The sequence below is a fragment of the Castor canadensis genome, chromosome 9 (genome assembly GCF_047511655.1).
Source record: "Castor canadensis chromosome 9, mCasCan1.hap1v2, whole genome shotgun sequence".
Lineage (NCBI taxonomy): Eukaryota > Metazoa > Chordata > Mammalia > Rodentia > Castoridae > Castor > Castor canadensis.
Window position 1 is genome coordinate 153779972 of NC_133394.1, and position 15365 is coordinate 153795336.

General features: G+C 54.2%; 1 protein-coding gene across 1 annotated transcript in view; it reads right to left on the bottom strand.

Annotated features, from left to right (window-relative positions):
* The window catches only part of Cfap99 (cilia and flagella associated protein 99), a 43662-nt gene that overhangs the window by 13272 nt on the left and 15025 nt on the right, over positions 1-15365 (bottom strand). Inside the window, exons 3-11 of the mRNA XM_074041143.1 lie at positions 11701-11845; positions 10627-10721; positions 7293-7405; positions 5844-6021; positions 3209-3289; positions 2973-3047; positions 1827-1898; positions 1563-1651; positions 225-429 (exon numbers count right to left, since the gene is read on the bottom strand). Coding sequence (XP_073897244.1) covers positions 225-429; positions 1563-1651; positions 1827-1898; positions 2973-3047; positions 3209-3289; positions 5844-6021; positions 7293-7405; positions 10627-10721; positions 11701-11845 — 1053 coding nt within the window. The remainder of the gene's footprint in view (positions 1-224; positions 430-1562; positions 1652-1826; positions 1899-2972; positions 3048-3208; positions 3290-5843; positions 6022-7292; positions 7406-10626; positions 10722-11700; positions 11846-15365) is intronic.

Here is a 15365-nt window from a genome sequence, read left to right on the forward strand (position 1 = left end):
CAGAAGTGATGGCCAGTGGTCCACTCAGCCCAGCTGCCTCTGAATCCATACTTGCTGAGGTCTTCACAGAGAAACCCCAGCCCCTCTTTGGGCCTTAGGGGGAGATGCCCCAGACTCAACCTGGAAGCCAGTGGCCCTGACTTCTTTGCTGGCTGTTGCCCATGGACCCCAGAGGACACAGCGCAGCTGGTCCAGGCCCTAGCCGCTCCTGCCCAGTACATCACCTCCTCCCTCCTCTGGCTGGCCTTCTTCTCCTTCTCCTGGATGAGGTTCTGGCGGGCCAGGATGGCCTCCTCATGGCTCAGCTTCCCCCGCAGCCTCCGGCACTCGCTTGCAGCCACCTGCTCCTCCCGGTCCTTTGCCTGCATCTTCTTCTGCCACTCAAAGAACTCAGAGACGTCCCCAGCCCCATCCATAAGCTTATCGACTCTGGGGAAAGGGGGACAGAGGCGCAGCTTGGAGTTCCAGTATCGCCTCTGCTTCCATTTCAGCAGATGGCTGGAAGGACGAGATACTTGTGAGCTGAGATACCCCAGCTTTTGGAACTGACAAGACCCAGCGGAAGCCTGCAAGCCTAAGAGGCCCTGCCCTGGGAGGCACCTTCACCTGAAATGACACGGGCTGGGCTATTAGTGGCAGAATGGGAGCCTAGTAAGGTCGAAGCACCTTTTGAGTTGTAAATCCTTTGTTTGTAAGGGAACAGTGTTCAAAGGCAGGAAGTGGACTGTGATACCACAGTATATTTGGTCTCCATCCCTGTTGACTGCCAGCTGTCCACCCTACTTCCACCCTAGGTAGCTTCAGGATTAGGCTGGTCACCAGAAAGGGCAAGGCAGAATCAGAGGTCTGGGACTTTCAGCCCTATCCCTCAATCTTTGGAGAGGGAGAGAATTACACCATGGCCAGTGGTGTAATCAGTCATGCCTGTAATGAAGCTTCCACAGAAACCAAAGGAACAGGGTTCAGGAGAGCATCTAGACAGCTCAGCAGGTGCGGGATCTTGGAGGGTGGTGTACCTTGGAGGGAGGCTCCAACCCCTCTCCCTACACATCTCTTCATTTGTATCCTTCACAATACCATTTATAACAAACTGGTGAAAGTGGTAAGTGTGTCCTGCGTTCTGTGAGCTGCTCTAGCAAAAACCTGGCAGAACAGGTCACGGAGACCCTGCTGTCTAGCTGACTGGTCAGACGCACAGGTGCAGCTGGCACCTAGGGGCAGATCTTCAGGACAGAGCCCTCAACCTGTGGGATTTGAGGCTGCCTGCAGGTGGATGGTGTCAGAACAGGGCTGAATTAGAGGATGGCAGGTGCCGACCCTCCCTGCACATCGCGTGCTTGCTGTGGGGAAATGCCCCTCACCTGGTGTCAGAGGTGTTGTTGCGTAAGAATACGGAAGAAATTGAGATTGCCTTTTCTCTCAGCATCTTGGATGTATGCCCCACCCCGCACTGAGCCGCCCAGGCACCAGGCCCCTCCTGGCTTGCTCCCTTTATCAGGAGTGACACTGGTAGAAGGCGGGTGGGCCAGGAGGGCAGCCGCAGTGCTCTCCCCACCCCTCACCTCTGCAGCTCTTTCTCCACCTGCCGCTGGTATAAAGCCCCTTCTCGAAGAATGGTGGCCGTGTTCAGCTTGACAGGGAGGTTGTCAGGCTGTGGGAGGGGAAGGTTCACTGCAGAGGGCTCAAGAGCAAGTGAGCCCATCTTACCCTCTCCACTTGCCTCTGCCTCTAGAGTGTGGCAGGTTCCCCAAATCCTGCCCTCCAAAGGTGGAACAGATGGGAGGCGTGGGTGCCAGTGAGAGGCCTGATGGTCAGGAGCCCCTCACCTTGTAGAAGGTCAGCTTTGGAGTCCTTTGGATGCGAGGCGGAGATGGAAGCTGCTGTTGCTTCTTGGAGTCCTGTGGAAGTCGGGCAGAGAAAGCCTGGCAGTTGTGCCTGCTCAGTGCCTCCAGGGCTGACTCAGCACCCTGGAAAGCCCACCTGCTCTCCTCCATCCTAACCCTCCCCGCCCATCCATGTGTTCCTACCCCGGACCCCCAGGTCAGCATCCCTGCCCTCTAATGTCCTCCTAAGCCTTGTAGGGTATTGGACTGCCTGGGCATGAGTAAGAACAGTGCAGGGCCCGGGACCTTTAGAATCTGTGTCCTCCTTAGTCATTCCTCATGGATGGGGTCTTACTGGCCCCATGCCCTCTCCTGGGCTGCTCTCCAAGTCTCTGCCCCAGACCTTACCTCCTGCTGCTCACTGACTCACCTTGGGTGGAGGGCATTTCAAACCACAGTTGCCAAGGAATAGCAGGTTAAAGGCATCAGTAGTACCCCTGGGTGTGCAGCTGTGCGGGGTCCCCAGGCCTGCCCAGTTACCGAGGAAGGACCAGCTCTGTGGACCCCTACTGCCCAGGTGGGCCATGCCTTCCTTGGCCTGCTCCCTTAACTTCTTCTTAGTGGCTCACAGCCCTTGGTTTGTCTTTTTGTTTTTTTTTTTTCTTTTTCATAATACTGGGGTTTGAACTCAGTGCCTTGTGCTTGCTAGGCAGGTACTCTTCCCTTGAGCCATTCCACCAGCTGTCTTTTTGTATAAAAGTATGAAATGCTTAGTGTGGGCATCTGGAAACCCCAGAGATGGTGGCTGTGGGAGCCTTCCCAGGGGTGCTTCCTCCCGGTGCCTTTGGATGTGTCTCTGCCTGCCTGTGGGAGGCAGATGCACTCTGCCTGGCTCCAGGATCACTCCCAGAGTCACCAGAATTCCACTCAGGAGGGGAAAAGGCTAAATAAGTGACTTATTATTGTGTCACTACTGAAATGTCTCTGGGAGGAACACTTTTTTTGTGTGTGCATGGTACTGGGGTTTGAACTCAGTGTTTCACACTTGCTAGGCAAGTGCTCTACCACTTGAGTCACTCTGCCAGCCCTCAGGAACACTTTTATGACATGAGAAAATGCTGCCATGAAGACTGGGAGGCTGGGCGTTACCTGTACCAGCGGCTCCCTGTGGGACCTGGGCATGGCGCACCGCATCTCCTCCATGTTCGCCTTCAGCAGCAACTCCTGCCAGGACACCACACGGCTACTGCCTCACTGACTGCCACCCACTGCCCTTGGCTTATGGGGGTGTGCACATGCTCAGCCCACCGCCCCATCCTCCTCCTCCGTGCCCCATCCTTCTCCTCTCTCCTCCTCCTCCCTTAACAGGTCCCTAGGGAAGCCACCTCTGCCTTCCGGCGGTTGTATCTCTTGATCATCTGCAGCTGCTTCTGCTCCCTGGGCTCCTGGTAGGTGCTCTGAGGGACCTAGTAGGGTGGTGTGAGAGCCAGCTGTGGTCAGAAGCCAGAGTTTGGAGGGTCAGGCCAGCAGTTGGCATGGGGTCTAGAGTTGAGTATGGGGTGGGATGGGCAGAGGGAGATATGACTGAGGGCATGTCACCAGCCCAGATGTGATAGCCAGGTTAGGCGAAGAGCAAGGGGAGGCAGCCAGCACCCCAGACTGCAGGGACAAGCAGAGGACCACTTGGCACCAGGGCCCTTCTCATGAGGCCTTTCCTAGCCACACTACCCAGAATCACAACCACTCCAACACTTTTTATCCCCGTTTCCTGCATTACCGTTTTTCCTCAGCATTTCTCATTAACTTACACACCATCCATTTTACTTATCCTTTTTTTCTTACTTGAGTTCCCACTGGAAACATGCTCTGTAAAGGCATAATGCCTGGCAGAGAATGAGCAAGTGAGTGAATTGGAGTGGGCCTCAGCCCAGGAGGGAACAGAAAGTCTGGACATGGAATAGGGCAGGGAGGGTAAAAGATCTAAGCCTGTGGTTTCATCAGGCATCTGTGGACCTCAGGGAAAGTGAACATTCACCAACATCTCACAGTGAGGGGTCATGAGGGACTGTGCCAGGCAGAGTAAGAGAGAAGGAGAGGCAGCTGGTGGAATGACTTGAGAAAAACAAACAGGGTCAGAAATGCTGAAATTCTGCACATAAGGGTAACTGTGCAGTTGTCTATCCACACATCCACCCACCTATCCATTCATTCATCCACCCACCTATCCATCCACCCACCCACCTATCCATTCATTCATCCACCCACCTATCCATTCATTCATCCACCCACCTATCCATTCATTCATCCACCCACCTATCCATTCACCCACCCACCTATCCACTACCCACCCACACATCTATCCATCCACCCATCCATTCATTCATCCACCTATCCACCACCCACCCACCCACCCACCCATCCATCCACCCACCTATCCACCACATACCCACATCCATCCATCCTTCCACCCACTCATCTATCCACCCATCCATCTACATATCCATCTATCCATCCATCCATACACCCATCCATCTACTCATCCACCCATCCATGCACCCCTCCATCTCTACCCATCTATTCATCCATTCATCCATCCATCCATCCACCTATCTATCCACCCATCCATATACCCATCCATCCATTCATCCACCCATCTATCTATCCATCTCCACCTATCTATCCATCCACCCATTTATTCATCTATCCAACCATCCATATATCCACACACCCAACCACCCATTTATCCAACCATCCAACCACACACCTACCCACCCATCACCCATCCATCCACCCATTCACCTGCTCATTTATCCATCCATCCATCCATCTTCCACCCACCCCTCCATTCCGTCCATCCAACAACGTTTACTGAAGGGCCTCTCTGCGTCAGGAGTATTGGGAATGTGGAACAAATATGATGGAGGAGGTCTGGTAGAGGAGACAGACAATAAGGAGGCCGACAAATTACTAAGCATTAACTAATCAATACTCTGAAGAAAAGGAGCTGGGGTTAATGAGAAGGAAACCAAATGAGGGACCCAGAAGAGCTGAAGGTTCCTGATAAGTTTATGGGCTGAGAGGATGGTGGAATTGGGGTGGGACCTGGGACCTCCAGCATCATCCTTCACCCTCCCATATAATCCCTGGTCTTGTGAGGAACCAGATTGGCTCTGGAAGACTGAGTCTACTGCCAGGTCTTCGAGCCGAGGACCAGTCGGGATATTGCATCCCTGATGATGGTCATGAGTTCAAGACATGGATGAGACCTGAGCTGAATCAATCAGAGTTTTTCAAAGAATTCTTGGTCTACGATGTTTTCTCATGCCCTGGATGGTATAGAGTCTAAGTGTGAGGCCCAGATTTTTTATACTACAGTGAAGAAGGTAGCCCAAAGATGAAGTTGACTTGTAGAGATTAGGGTAGAGAGAATCACAGAGAAACAGAGCTGGAACCCTGATGAAACAATGCCTGAAGTCTTCCCTGCTTCAATCACGCTAGCCAGTGGTTTAAGCCAGTTAGAGCACATTTTTCAGTTACTTGCAGTACAGAGTATCCTGACTGATAAGTCAGCAAGGCAAAGGGAGGTGGAGAGGTTCTCAACAGATGGGACAGATGTGCAAAGACCCTGAGGGGGGAACAGGCATGACTGGAGCTCACACAGATAGATGCCATCCCTGCGCACGTCTGAAGAGCTCATGAACTGTGATCTGCTCATGTCATATCTAATGGACAGGGGTGGCATATAATTGGACTCTAGGTTCTAAACACAGACAAGTCTGAGCCTGTGAACTGACAGCTTCTTTCAGTGCTTACCGACAGGACCCAGAATGTGGTGGGCTTTTCATCACCACCTCCCCTCTCCTTGGGAGCGGGGGTCAGGGATAGGCTATTGAATGCTCCTGAGCTGGTCCAGTGTGCCATTGGCCCTGGAGGAACCCAGCCCCCATGCCTCCACTGCCCACTGTCCTGGTCTGGACATCCTGGTGGTGCAAGCCTCGGCCTGGCAAACACCTAACTCACTGGTCTTGGCTTGGCCATAGTAGGGACAGGCTCGGGCATCAGAATGGCGCGGGGCGTGGGGACAGTCAGGTTGAACTCCTTGGGCTCTGTGACCTTCGTCTTGGTCTTGAGGATAGGAGTTTGACTGGTCGACACTCCCTCTAGTTGGTTGACCAGCTCCTGGACCTCCGGCTGCCATCTTAAAGGAAAAGTAAAGGCCCTCGGAATCACTAAGGGGATGGTCCTTCGGAGCTGAAGGATCCCTAAGAGCTTGGGTCTCCTTGACACTGAGGTTCTGATAGTCAGACGGCCTCTCTTCACTGGTGACCAGTTGCAGGCGTGGTCCAAACACATCAGCACAGGCATCAGGAACCCAGTGGCACAGATGAGGAAACAGAGACCCTGGGGAGGGGGAGCTGGGAGGCTGGGACATTTCCCCTGCAGGAATGTGGGGCTCCCTGAGGACAAGCAGCGGTAGGGGCATGCAGCTAATCTGGGCAGAGCAGATGGCACCGATGGAGGAAGCAGGCAGCAGATAGAGGAGGCTGGTGACAGGACAGGAATGTTCCGGAACTGCACTATTGGCGACAGGTGGAGGAAGCTGTGGGGGTCGGATGGGGTGAGGGCCACCTACCCCTGCAGGGAGCCCAACTGTCCTTGGGCACAGCCTGGGGTGGAGGGCTCTGGAGCAGGAGTTTGGGAAGGGCCTTGCTGGGTTGCCCCAAGGTCTGGGGCTCCCATTTCCACCCTCCCCACACCCCATGTGAGCCCAGCCTCCCATCACCAGCCTGTTGTGTCCACTCCTGTGGGGCAGGTGTGTGGCTTGAAATAGTTCCTGCAAAACCTAGAGAACCAGGACCACCCAGAGGAAGGGAAGGTGGAGTGAAGGCAACTGCAGAGAGCTCTCAGGTGGTCACTGCAGAGCTGGGCCAGGGCCTTTGTCTTTCAGGCAGGTGGAGTTGTGATGGGTCTGCTCCCAGAATGAGCTGGGAAAGCCCACAGCAGGTGGGGAAAATGCCACAGGGCTGTCACCTAGTTGCCTTGGAGGCACTTCCTGATTGCCAGATCAGAGACCAGTTGGGATAAATGACCTCCCCTTGGCAAAGAAGCAGTTCCAGGGACACCTCCCCCACTGTTCCAACACACACGGGGCCAGGGCCTCCACACACAGCACATAAGTGGACTTCTTGTGCCAAAGCAGCCCATCTGTCTGTCCCCAGGAAGACACAGTGACCCCCCCCCCCCATATTCTCAAAGAGAGACAACTGAGATCCCTGACTGTATCCCGGAGTGTGTCCTGCTATGGGCTATGATCCAAGCTACAGAGTGGGGCCTCTCTGAACTTGGCACGTGACATGGAGCATGTCTGCCCTCTCAGAGTTCCTGTGCACAGGAAGGGAACAGGAGACCCCCTGCCCATTGAGGTGCCTGCAGTGAAGACAGGCAATGTCCCACCCTAGCCCACCCTACCTCATTAGGGGGTCGATCCAGTTCTCCTTCACGTGGGCTGTCTCGTAGACGAGGCTCCACTCATCCTTGATCCACGAATACAGGTTTAAGGGGTTAAAGAAGAATCTGAGGAACTAAGAGGAATGAGAGCCATGAGGGGCCCTTGCCCACTGACACCCCCAGCACCCCTTGCGGGGCATCAGAGTAGAGTATGACATTCAATAAGGGTCACAGCCCTGCAGCTGGCTGAAGAGACCACACCCCTCAGGACAGCCCTCTTCCCTGTAGGGTCTCTGATGGGTCAGGAGCTGGACCCAAGCCCACCTGCTCCAGTCCAGCAGGGCATGCCCTTTGCCCGAGGAGACTCTGTGCTCCCAGCCAGCTTCCAGGGCCTGGAAAGCCCCACATCTCACTCCTGGGCAAGTTGATGGTGGGGGACACATAGAAAGCTGCCAGCCTCCCAAACCTTCCCCCAGTGAGCTTTGGAATTCTGGGAATGAAACTGTCATTTTCTCCAATCTCTACTCTGCTGCCATGCTGGCAGGGGGTGAGCCAGGGAAGTCCCCAACTGTGGCAGGGAGCCAGGGAGACCTTGCCTACCCTGGGGAGGTGGTCTGTCACCCAGCCCTTTGCAGTGGGTGGCTGGTCCCAGCTTTGGGATCAAGGCTGCTTTCTCTGGCCAGGACCTGGCATGATGCCCAGGTGGGCAGCCCCACAGTGCCCTTGGAATCCTGGAGCTGGTCCTGGTGAGAATTCCAGGGCTGTGGGTGTCTGCAGGCTGTGTTCCAGCTCCTGTGCCCATGTCTCACAGCTCTGGCTCAGGCAGGCACAGGCCTAGCTTAGCTCCCCAGGGGAAGGCTAGTGCCTTAGGGAGCTGGAAGGCACCCTTACCTGCCCAGGTTACCCAGGGCAGGCCTGTCAGCTGGCCAGGAGGGGCTCAGTCTTAGAGGTGGCCCTCTACATACCTGGGACAAAGGCTCAGACCTTAGCCGTTGCCTGAGGGGCAGCCAAGCCTGGGGCCCCCTGGGAGCAGTCTGTGGAGGTGTCCAAGAAGCTGAAAGGGATGGGGTGACCCCATCCTTGAGGGCCCTGTCCAGTTGAAGGGATCATAGAACTCCCTAAATGAGTCAGAAGGGTGACCAAGGGCCCTGGGGCCCACAGATGCTATCATATGTGGGACCCCAGCACCATGTGAGTCCAGGAATGATTCATGGTGACATAGGACACGCAGTACCTGGTCTGGATCCCCCAAACTTCAGCCTGGACCTCAGGAAGCATATTTGGGAGGAAGCCCTAGAAGTGCAAGGCCAGCCAAGGAAACAGCAGTGGGCAAGGCTATGCCAGGACAGGGCCTCTGGTCATTGCTGCCTCTCCAGGGCCACTACCACCCTGAGCAGCCTCATCCTCACCAGCCTCCTACCTCCTCTTGGCCTCCATGCTCTCTTCACAAAGGAGTAACCAGGACCCTTTCTAGAGCCTTCCACAGCAACCCACTTGGCACCTGCCTCCTCTTCCCTCCCTTCCTGCCCTTGCCTGGGGCCACTGCCTCATCAACCTCTTTCCTATCCCCTCCCATCTGTCAGTCTTACTAGTCCTTTCTGCAGACTGTGGCTGGACACTGGAGTCTCCACCTCCTTCCTACTGGCCCACCCCAACTTGGGCACATCTCATTCAGGCTTACCACCCCACCGGACCCCCATCCCCACCCACATCCTCACACCTGCACCTCAGCTGGGCTGCAGTTCTCATTTCCCCACCCCAAGGCCACCCTAAAGGAGCCATGATTTTCACTGGGGTGTGGTGGGGACAGCCCTGCCTGGGGCCCTGCTGGAGTGGGAGTGGGGCTCTGGGTGGGTCTGCCCACTTGGAAAATTCCATCAGACATGAGTGTGGGGGTCCTGGGAGCCTCTTGCCCCCGCCACCTGCTGTCCAGGGCCACTCGTTCCAGAATGATGGGCAGCGTCTCCTGTGGAGGCCTGAGTGGCAGCGTGGGCACGAGGTGCTTGTTGTGATGTTATTCCTGACCACAGCAGCGACAATGCCCAAAAGACGACCTTGTCCACAACATCTCACTCCCAGTTTCAAGGTCCAGCTGGCCTTAAGGCAGGTTGTAGGACTCTAAAGCGACCGGCATTACCCAGTGGGTGTGGGGCTCGGGACAGATCTCTGGGTTGGTCAGTGCCTGAAACCGGCCTGGGGGCTGGGTGTAATGTGCAGTCAGCACCCTGAGCATCTAGTGAGCCCATACTGTGGCCTGGGGCAAGAGGAAGGGTGGGTCTTGGCTCAACAGTTGTTAGAATTTCAGTGTAGTTGCCAGCAAAGCATGAAACCAGTATGGGTCCTTCTGAGCTCTGCAAACGGGCCCTAGATTCAGTCTCAAAGTTTCTCAGAAAATAGCAGCAGTTTTGCATCTTTTTCATATAAAGGGAGCCCTTGTGTAAGGTAACTGTAAAGGCTGCAAGAGTGACTCAAGGATTACTGTGCCTGCCTAGCAAGTGTGAAGTTTGAACCCCAGTACCGCCAAAAAAAGACAACTCTAAATGTTCATCCATTACAAAGTGCTTATGTGTGGATGCAGCTAGGAAAACAGGTCCTTCACAAACCAAATGCTGGCTTGGCTCAGTGCGTGTTCTCTCCTTTCACCTGTTAGGTGGGCGACGTAGCATGTGAGCTCTGTGTCCTAGCTCTCTGGGTGGCTGTGACCTAGGTATGCGCTGCTTCCCCAGCCCCGCTCAGAGCTGGCTGCTCCCAGATAGACAGGCCTGAAAGTGCTCTTGGTCCTGAGTTCTTTCCCTGCCTCTTCTTCAGGAAGTCACTTTCTTGGGCTATTCTGAGTAAGAAGAACCAGCCTGTGACCAAAGGCAGTCCAAGAGTCAGCTTGCTATTCACTTGCCGTGTGACATTGGGTGACCCCATTTCCTCAAGGGAGGGGTGAGTTGTGCAGGTACAACCTCGCCAGGCTGGGTCCTTGGGAGGGGGGTGGAGGAAGCCTGCCCACAGTGGACTCTTGCTGGACGGGAGCCTGTCTACAAGGGCACAGTGGCCCCAGCCAGTTGTTATACTGGCTGGCACAGAGGCCCAGCTGACCACAGACAGTGACTTGCAAGTAACAATAGGAAGCTACCACCCATGGGGACATCAGGAGCCAGAATCACACTTCCCACACAAAGGCACGTTCTCCCAGATAGAGACGCCAGCCGCTCTCAACACGGAATGAACCTGCCAGAGGCTCTCTGAACCTCTGAGGGTGAAGGGCAGGCAATTAACCAGACACACCTCTGCCCTGGTTTCCCTGCCTCCCTCGGCTGGTGGCCGGGCGATGGCCCCTCCAGGTGGGAGGCCAGGTGGGGCTCACCTTGCACATCTTGTCCACGGGCTGGGACTTGACAATGCTACAGAAGAGCTGGAAGCCGAGCTTGTCCAGTTGGAACATGGCCAGGTAGCAGATCACTATGGACACAGGGCAGTGTGAGCGGCGCCCGTCCCGCAGAGGGGCCCTGGCAGGGCAGCAGGTCAGGCAAAAACTCCCACGTGGGACCCACTTGGAAACGATGGTCTCCCACAGATAGGGCAAGCACCATGGTCTTAGACCCAGAGCAGCTGTGGGTTTTGCATCCCATATATCTAGAAACTGATCATTTGATCAGTTTTCAGAAACCCAAGGGTTCCCTGGGTGAAGGTGAAATCATTTTTGAGCTTAGTTTGTTATTGCTGAAAGTGCTGAGAGGTTGGATCGCCTCAATCCCCGGGGCATGAAGCTTTCTTTATTTCTCTGAAGGGACTGTGGATTACACCTCTGATCCTGAGCTGGGAGGCAGGGGTGAGCCCAGCTTTGGGCCTGGCATCGGCCAGCTGGCTTAGCCCCCCAGTGCCCAGCAGCCCTCACCCCACCCTCTACCTAGGGGACCAGGCAGCAAGGCCAAGTTCAGGTCCCAGGGCTACATACCCCCAACCAGCCACCCTCACCCATGACAGCACCAGCCACTCCATCCACAATGGCCAGACAATAGTCAAAGGCCTGACCTATCCAGGTGCCAACGGCAGGCCATGGCAGAGTCAGCCTACAGAAGGTCTCAGAGGCATTCTCTCTCTGCCAGGCTGGGAGCAGCAGAGCTGTGCAGGGTAGCAGGGCAGAGGACTGCCTGCCTTTAAGCCTGGCCTCCCATGAGCCTGAGGTCTCAGTTTCCCCATTTGTGGGTGAGGAAACACACTCATCCTGGTCCACCTGTGCATGCAGGCATCAGTGAGGGTCAAGTAAGGGAAGGGGCTATGGCAGAAATGCAAGGAGCTGCCTTCTACAGCCAGAAGGGCACCATCTGCTGACCTCAAGGGCCATTCTATGAAGATCACAGCTACCAGCCTCCCAGCCCCTCGCTCTGGAGGGGCAGCAGCAGGCCTGGGTCTCAGGGACCAGAGGAGGGGCACTCACCCTGGAAGAGGTTGTAGTCAGCCCACAGGCACAGCCGGCCATCCCGCACATAGAAGGCATCCACCACGATGGTCAGTAACTTCCGGTACTCGAGGCAGCCAGACAGAACCTCCAAGATGAAGGCCTGCCTCTGAGAGCTCAGAGTCTAGAAGAGAAACAGCAGGAAGAACAGAGCCAGGGCCAAGGGTGGGCTACAGACACCCTACATGACTGGGGAGAAGCCGGTTAGTCCAACCCAGAGCAGGGGCAGTGACTATGGCCATCTGGAACACAGGATCCCCAGGGAGCGGTCCCATAGGCTCTCCTGGGCTAGTGACAGTGAGGTGAGTAAAACAAGGGAGATAGTTGAAGAGACAAAAAAACCCATGAAGGACACAGACAACAAAGATGTTCTAGCTTCTATGAGAACAGATGAATCCACAGGGACAGAAGTAGAATGGTGGGGGAGGGGCTCAGTGTTTAATGGGGCCAGTTTTAATGGGGCATTCATTTTAGGAAGATGAGAGTGTTCTAGATGAGAATGGTGATGACAGTTGCACAACACTGTGGATTTTTTTTTTTTTTTTTGGCATAATGGGGTTGGAACTCAGGGCCTCACACTTGTTAGGCAGGCACTTTACCACTTGAGCCACTGCACCAGCCCTATTTCGTGTTTTCGTGTTGAGGATTTTTCTTTCTTTCTTCTTCTTCTTTTTTTTTTTTTTTGTGCAGTACTGGGGCTTGAACTCAGGACCTACACCTTGAGTCACTCCACCAGCCCTCTTTTTGTGTGATGGGTATTTTTGAGATAGGGTCTGCTGAACTGTTTGCCCTGGCTGGCTTTGAACCACGATCCTCCTGATCTCTGTCTGGAGTAGCTGGGATTGCAGGCATGAGCCACTGGAGCCCGGTTTATGGATCTTCTTAAGACAACTAAAGTGGACACTTAAAAATGGTTAAAATGGTAAAATTATGTCATGCATATTTTTACCACAATGATTGATTTAAAAATTGAGTGCATATGAATGTTTTCAAGTGGATGAATGAAAAATTTAGCTAAAAGAATCACACATAAGCAAGGAAGTTCTCTGCACGAGCGTGTCCAGTGTAAGAAGCAAGTGGGTCGTTACGGCAAAATGGTGAAAATTCCATCCTCTCTGGGAGGACTGACTTTTCCCACTTACCTTTTAGAACATTTTGGGGTTTGTGACCTTTGTTTGCCAGCCGTTTTGTCACTGTGACAAATATCTGAGAAACGGGTTAGAGGAGGAAAGATTTATTTGGCTCAGTGTCAGAGAGTTCAGTTTCTGGCTGGCTGGCTCCATTGCTTTTAAGCCCATGGCAAAGCAGAAAAACATGGCAGAAGAAAACTACTCAACTCACAGTGGCCAGGAAGCAGACAGAGAGGAGGAGCACAAGATGAACACCTCAAAGTCGGGCCCTCAGTGACTCCGAGTTCTCACCACCCCCCAATAATCCCCTCGGGTTATGAATCCATCGATTAGGTCAGAGCCCTCCTGATCCAGTCACTTCCCAACACTGTCCTGGGGACCGAACCTTCATCACCTGAGCCTTTGGGGGACATTTCAGATCCAAGCCACAACATGTGTGTGACACGTGTTAATCATTTTCAAAAGCAATAAGGTTTTCACACTAAGTTTGAAGGAGGAAGAAGATGAGGATGCACGCTGAGGCCAGCCCTGTGAGGAGAAGGGCGGTGGGACTGGGCACCGCTGAGCCTCTCCTGAAAGCAGTTTGGAAATAGGTTTCTAGAGCTTTGCTTTCCAGGCCTTTGAATGCAGAAGTTACACTTCTGGGAACTTAAGGACACCTCCCATAATGTAGAAAATATCCATGCGCCAGTCTTCAGAGCAGCGCTCTGCGTGGCCAAGAACCAGGCACAGCCCGAGTGCCCAGCAATGGGGGACTTGAGGGTCACACAGTCTCTTCGTGCCGTGGCTGAGTATGAAGCAGCCATCAACGTGATACTGCACGGAAGCTTTTCAAGGAAGAGAGAATACTGACTGACACGACGCCATGTGAGCACAAAGACTGGGACCCTGTGGCTGGAATGTGCCTGTGGGCAGGGGTGGCTTTGCCTCTCTGTTCTGTCTGCCCCTCTGCCCAGGCTTCCTGCGACACTTCTGTAGCAGCTTCAAAATCAGTATCAGGTTCCCCAGCTTCCCCTTTAGCAGACCCTGCCATGTCAAACCGCCTTCTGGAAAGGCTGCAGCAGCGAGCTCAGGGCAGCTGAGCTCTCACGGCTTTCAGTTGAGAAAGCTGCTCTTTCACCATTTTTGTGAAAATGGGCCGTGAAGCCAGGCCTCGAGCAGGCTAGGCAAGTGCTCTGCCACTGAGCACACCGCACCGCCAATCCAATAAAGAACCATCGGATTCTCGTTTTTTACTTTGAGGGTTTTTTTAATCAATAGTGAAATTCTTGTGTGTTTACTGGACGCCTGTCACCTGTATTTCTCTTCTGGGTTTTATTTATTTATCTGTTTGTTTTGGACCTCCACCACTTGAGCTACCCCACCAGCCCTTTCCTTCTGCAAGTTTCCAGTTTACATTCTTGGTTAATTTTTTATTGGGATAAAATTTTTCTTAATCATCTTTATGAGTCCTTTCTATATCAAGGCTACCAGCACTGTCACTAATATGAGAATTTTTGAGAGTTTGTAATTTGTTTTTAAATTTTGTGCAAAACATTTGGGGCACACAGCATGTAGATGTTAACTTTTTTTTCCTTTGAGGTCATATCTCTTTTCCTTTGTGATTTCTTCAATTGTTTTCATGCTAAGAAAATGGCAGGGTATTGGAGAGGCCCTGGACACGCCAGGACTCTTGGGCCTCAGTTTCCCCACTCTGTCGTTGTCTGAATGACACTGCAGAGGCTGTGATGAAGATCTTGCAGGGTGAGGGAGTCAAGGGGGGGGTTGCCTCCCTTCCTCACTTCACCAGAGGTGGCAGTGCCCGCAGCCCCCCAGGAGAGCAGCTGCCAGCTCCCTGCCTCCCCGATGCGGCCCACTGTGCCGGCTGTGGCCCGGCTCTCTCGTAGAAAGCCAGGCTGCTCTGCACTGATGCCTCCACCTGTCCCCCATGGGCCTCTGAAGGCCTGCACCCTTCCCTTCATTATCCACACTCATACAGGGGGATCTGGCCCAGCCGCAGGCTGACCATATGCTGATCCCCAGATGTGCATCTGGCCAGTGGCTGTGCCATCCTCCACCCACGGCCTGCTTGGCCTGTCCACCTGAAGGTCTGGCAGATGCTCACACTAAGTCCTCCTGGGCTTGACCAGTTGTAGACACGACCCCTTGCTCCCCAGGCTCACGTCCAGTCGGTGTGGGGACCCGGCTGCCCTCTGTCTGTCTTCAGTCAGGCACCATTGCTTTTATGGCACAGGTCAGAGCACGCGTGCCATCTCTAGAACCTTTCCGAGTAAGAGGTCTCGCATGGCCAGTGCAGCCCCGAGCGGGCTGGCCCAGCTCCCTCTGAATCCCCACCCACGCTGGCTCTGTTCCAGCCACATCTGCTGCCTTCTGTTTCCTCAACATGCCAGGTGTCCCCCTTGGGGTGTCCACATTGGCAGGTCCTCTCCCTGTAATGGTCTTCCTGGCACAATCGCTCCCCTCTGTCCCCGAGAGGTGTCCCTGACCAATCCTGCTGTCAGACGTGGCCTGTCC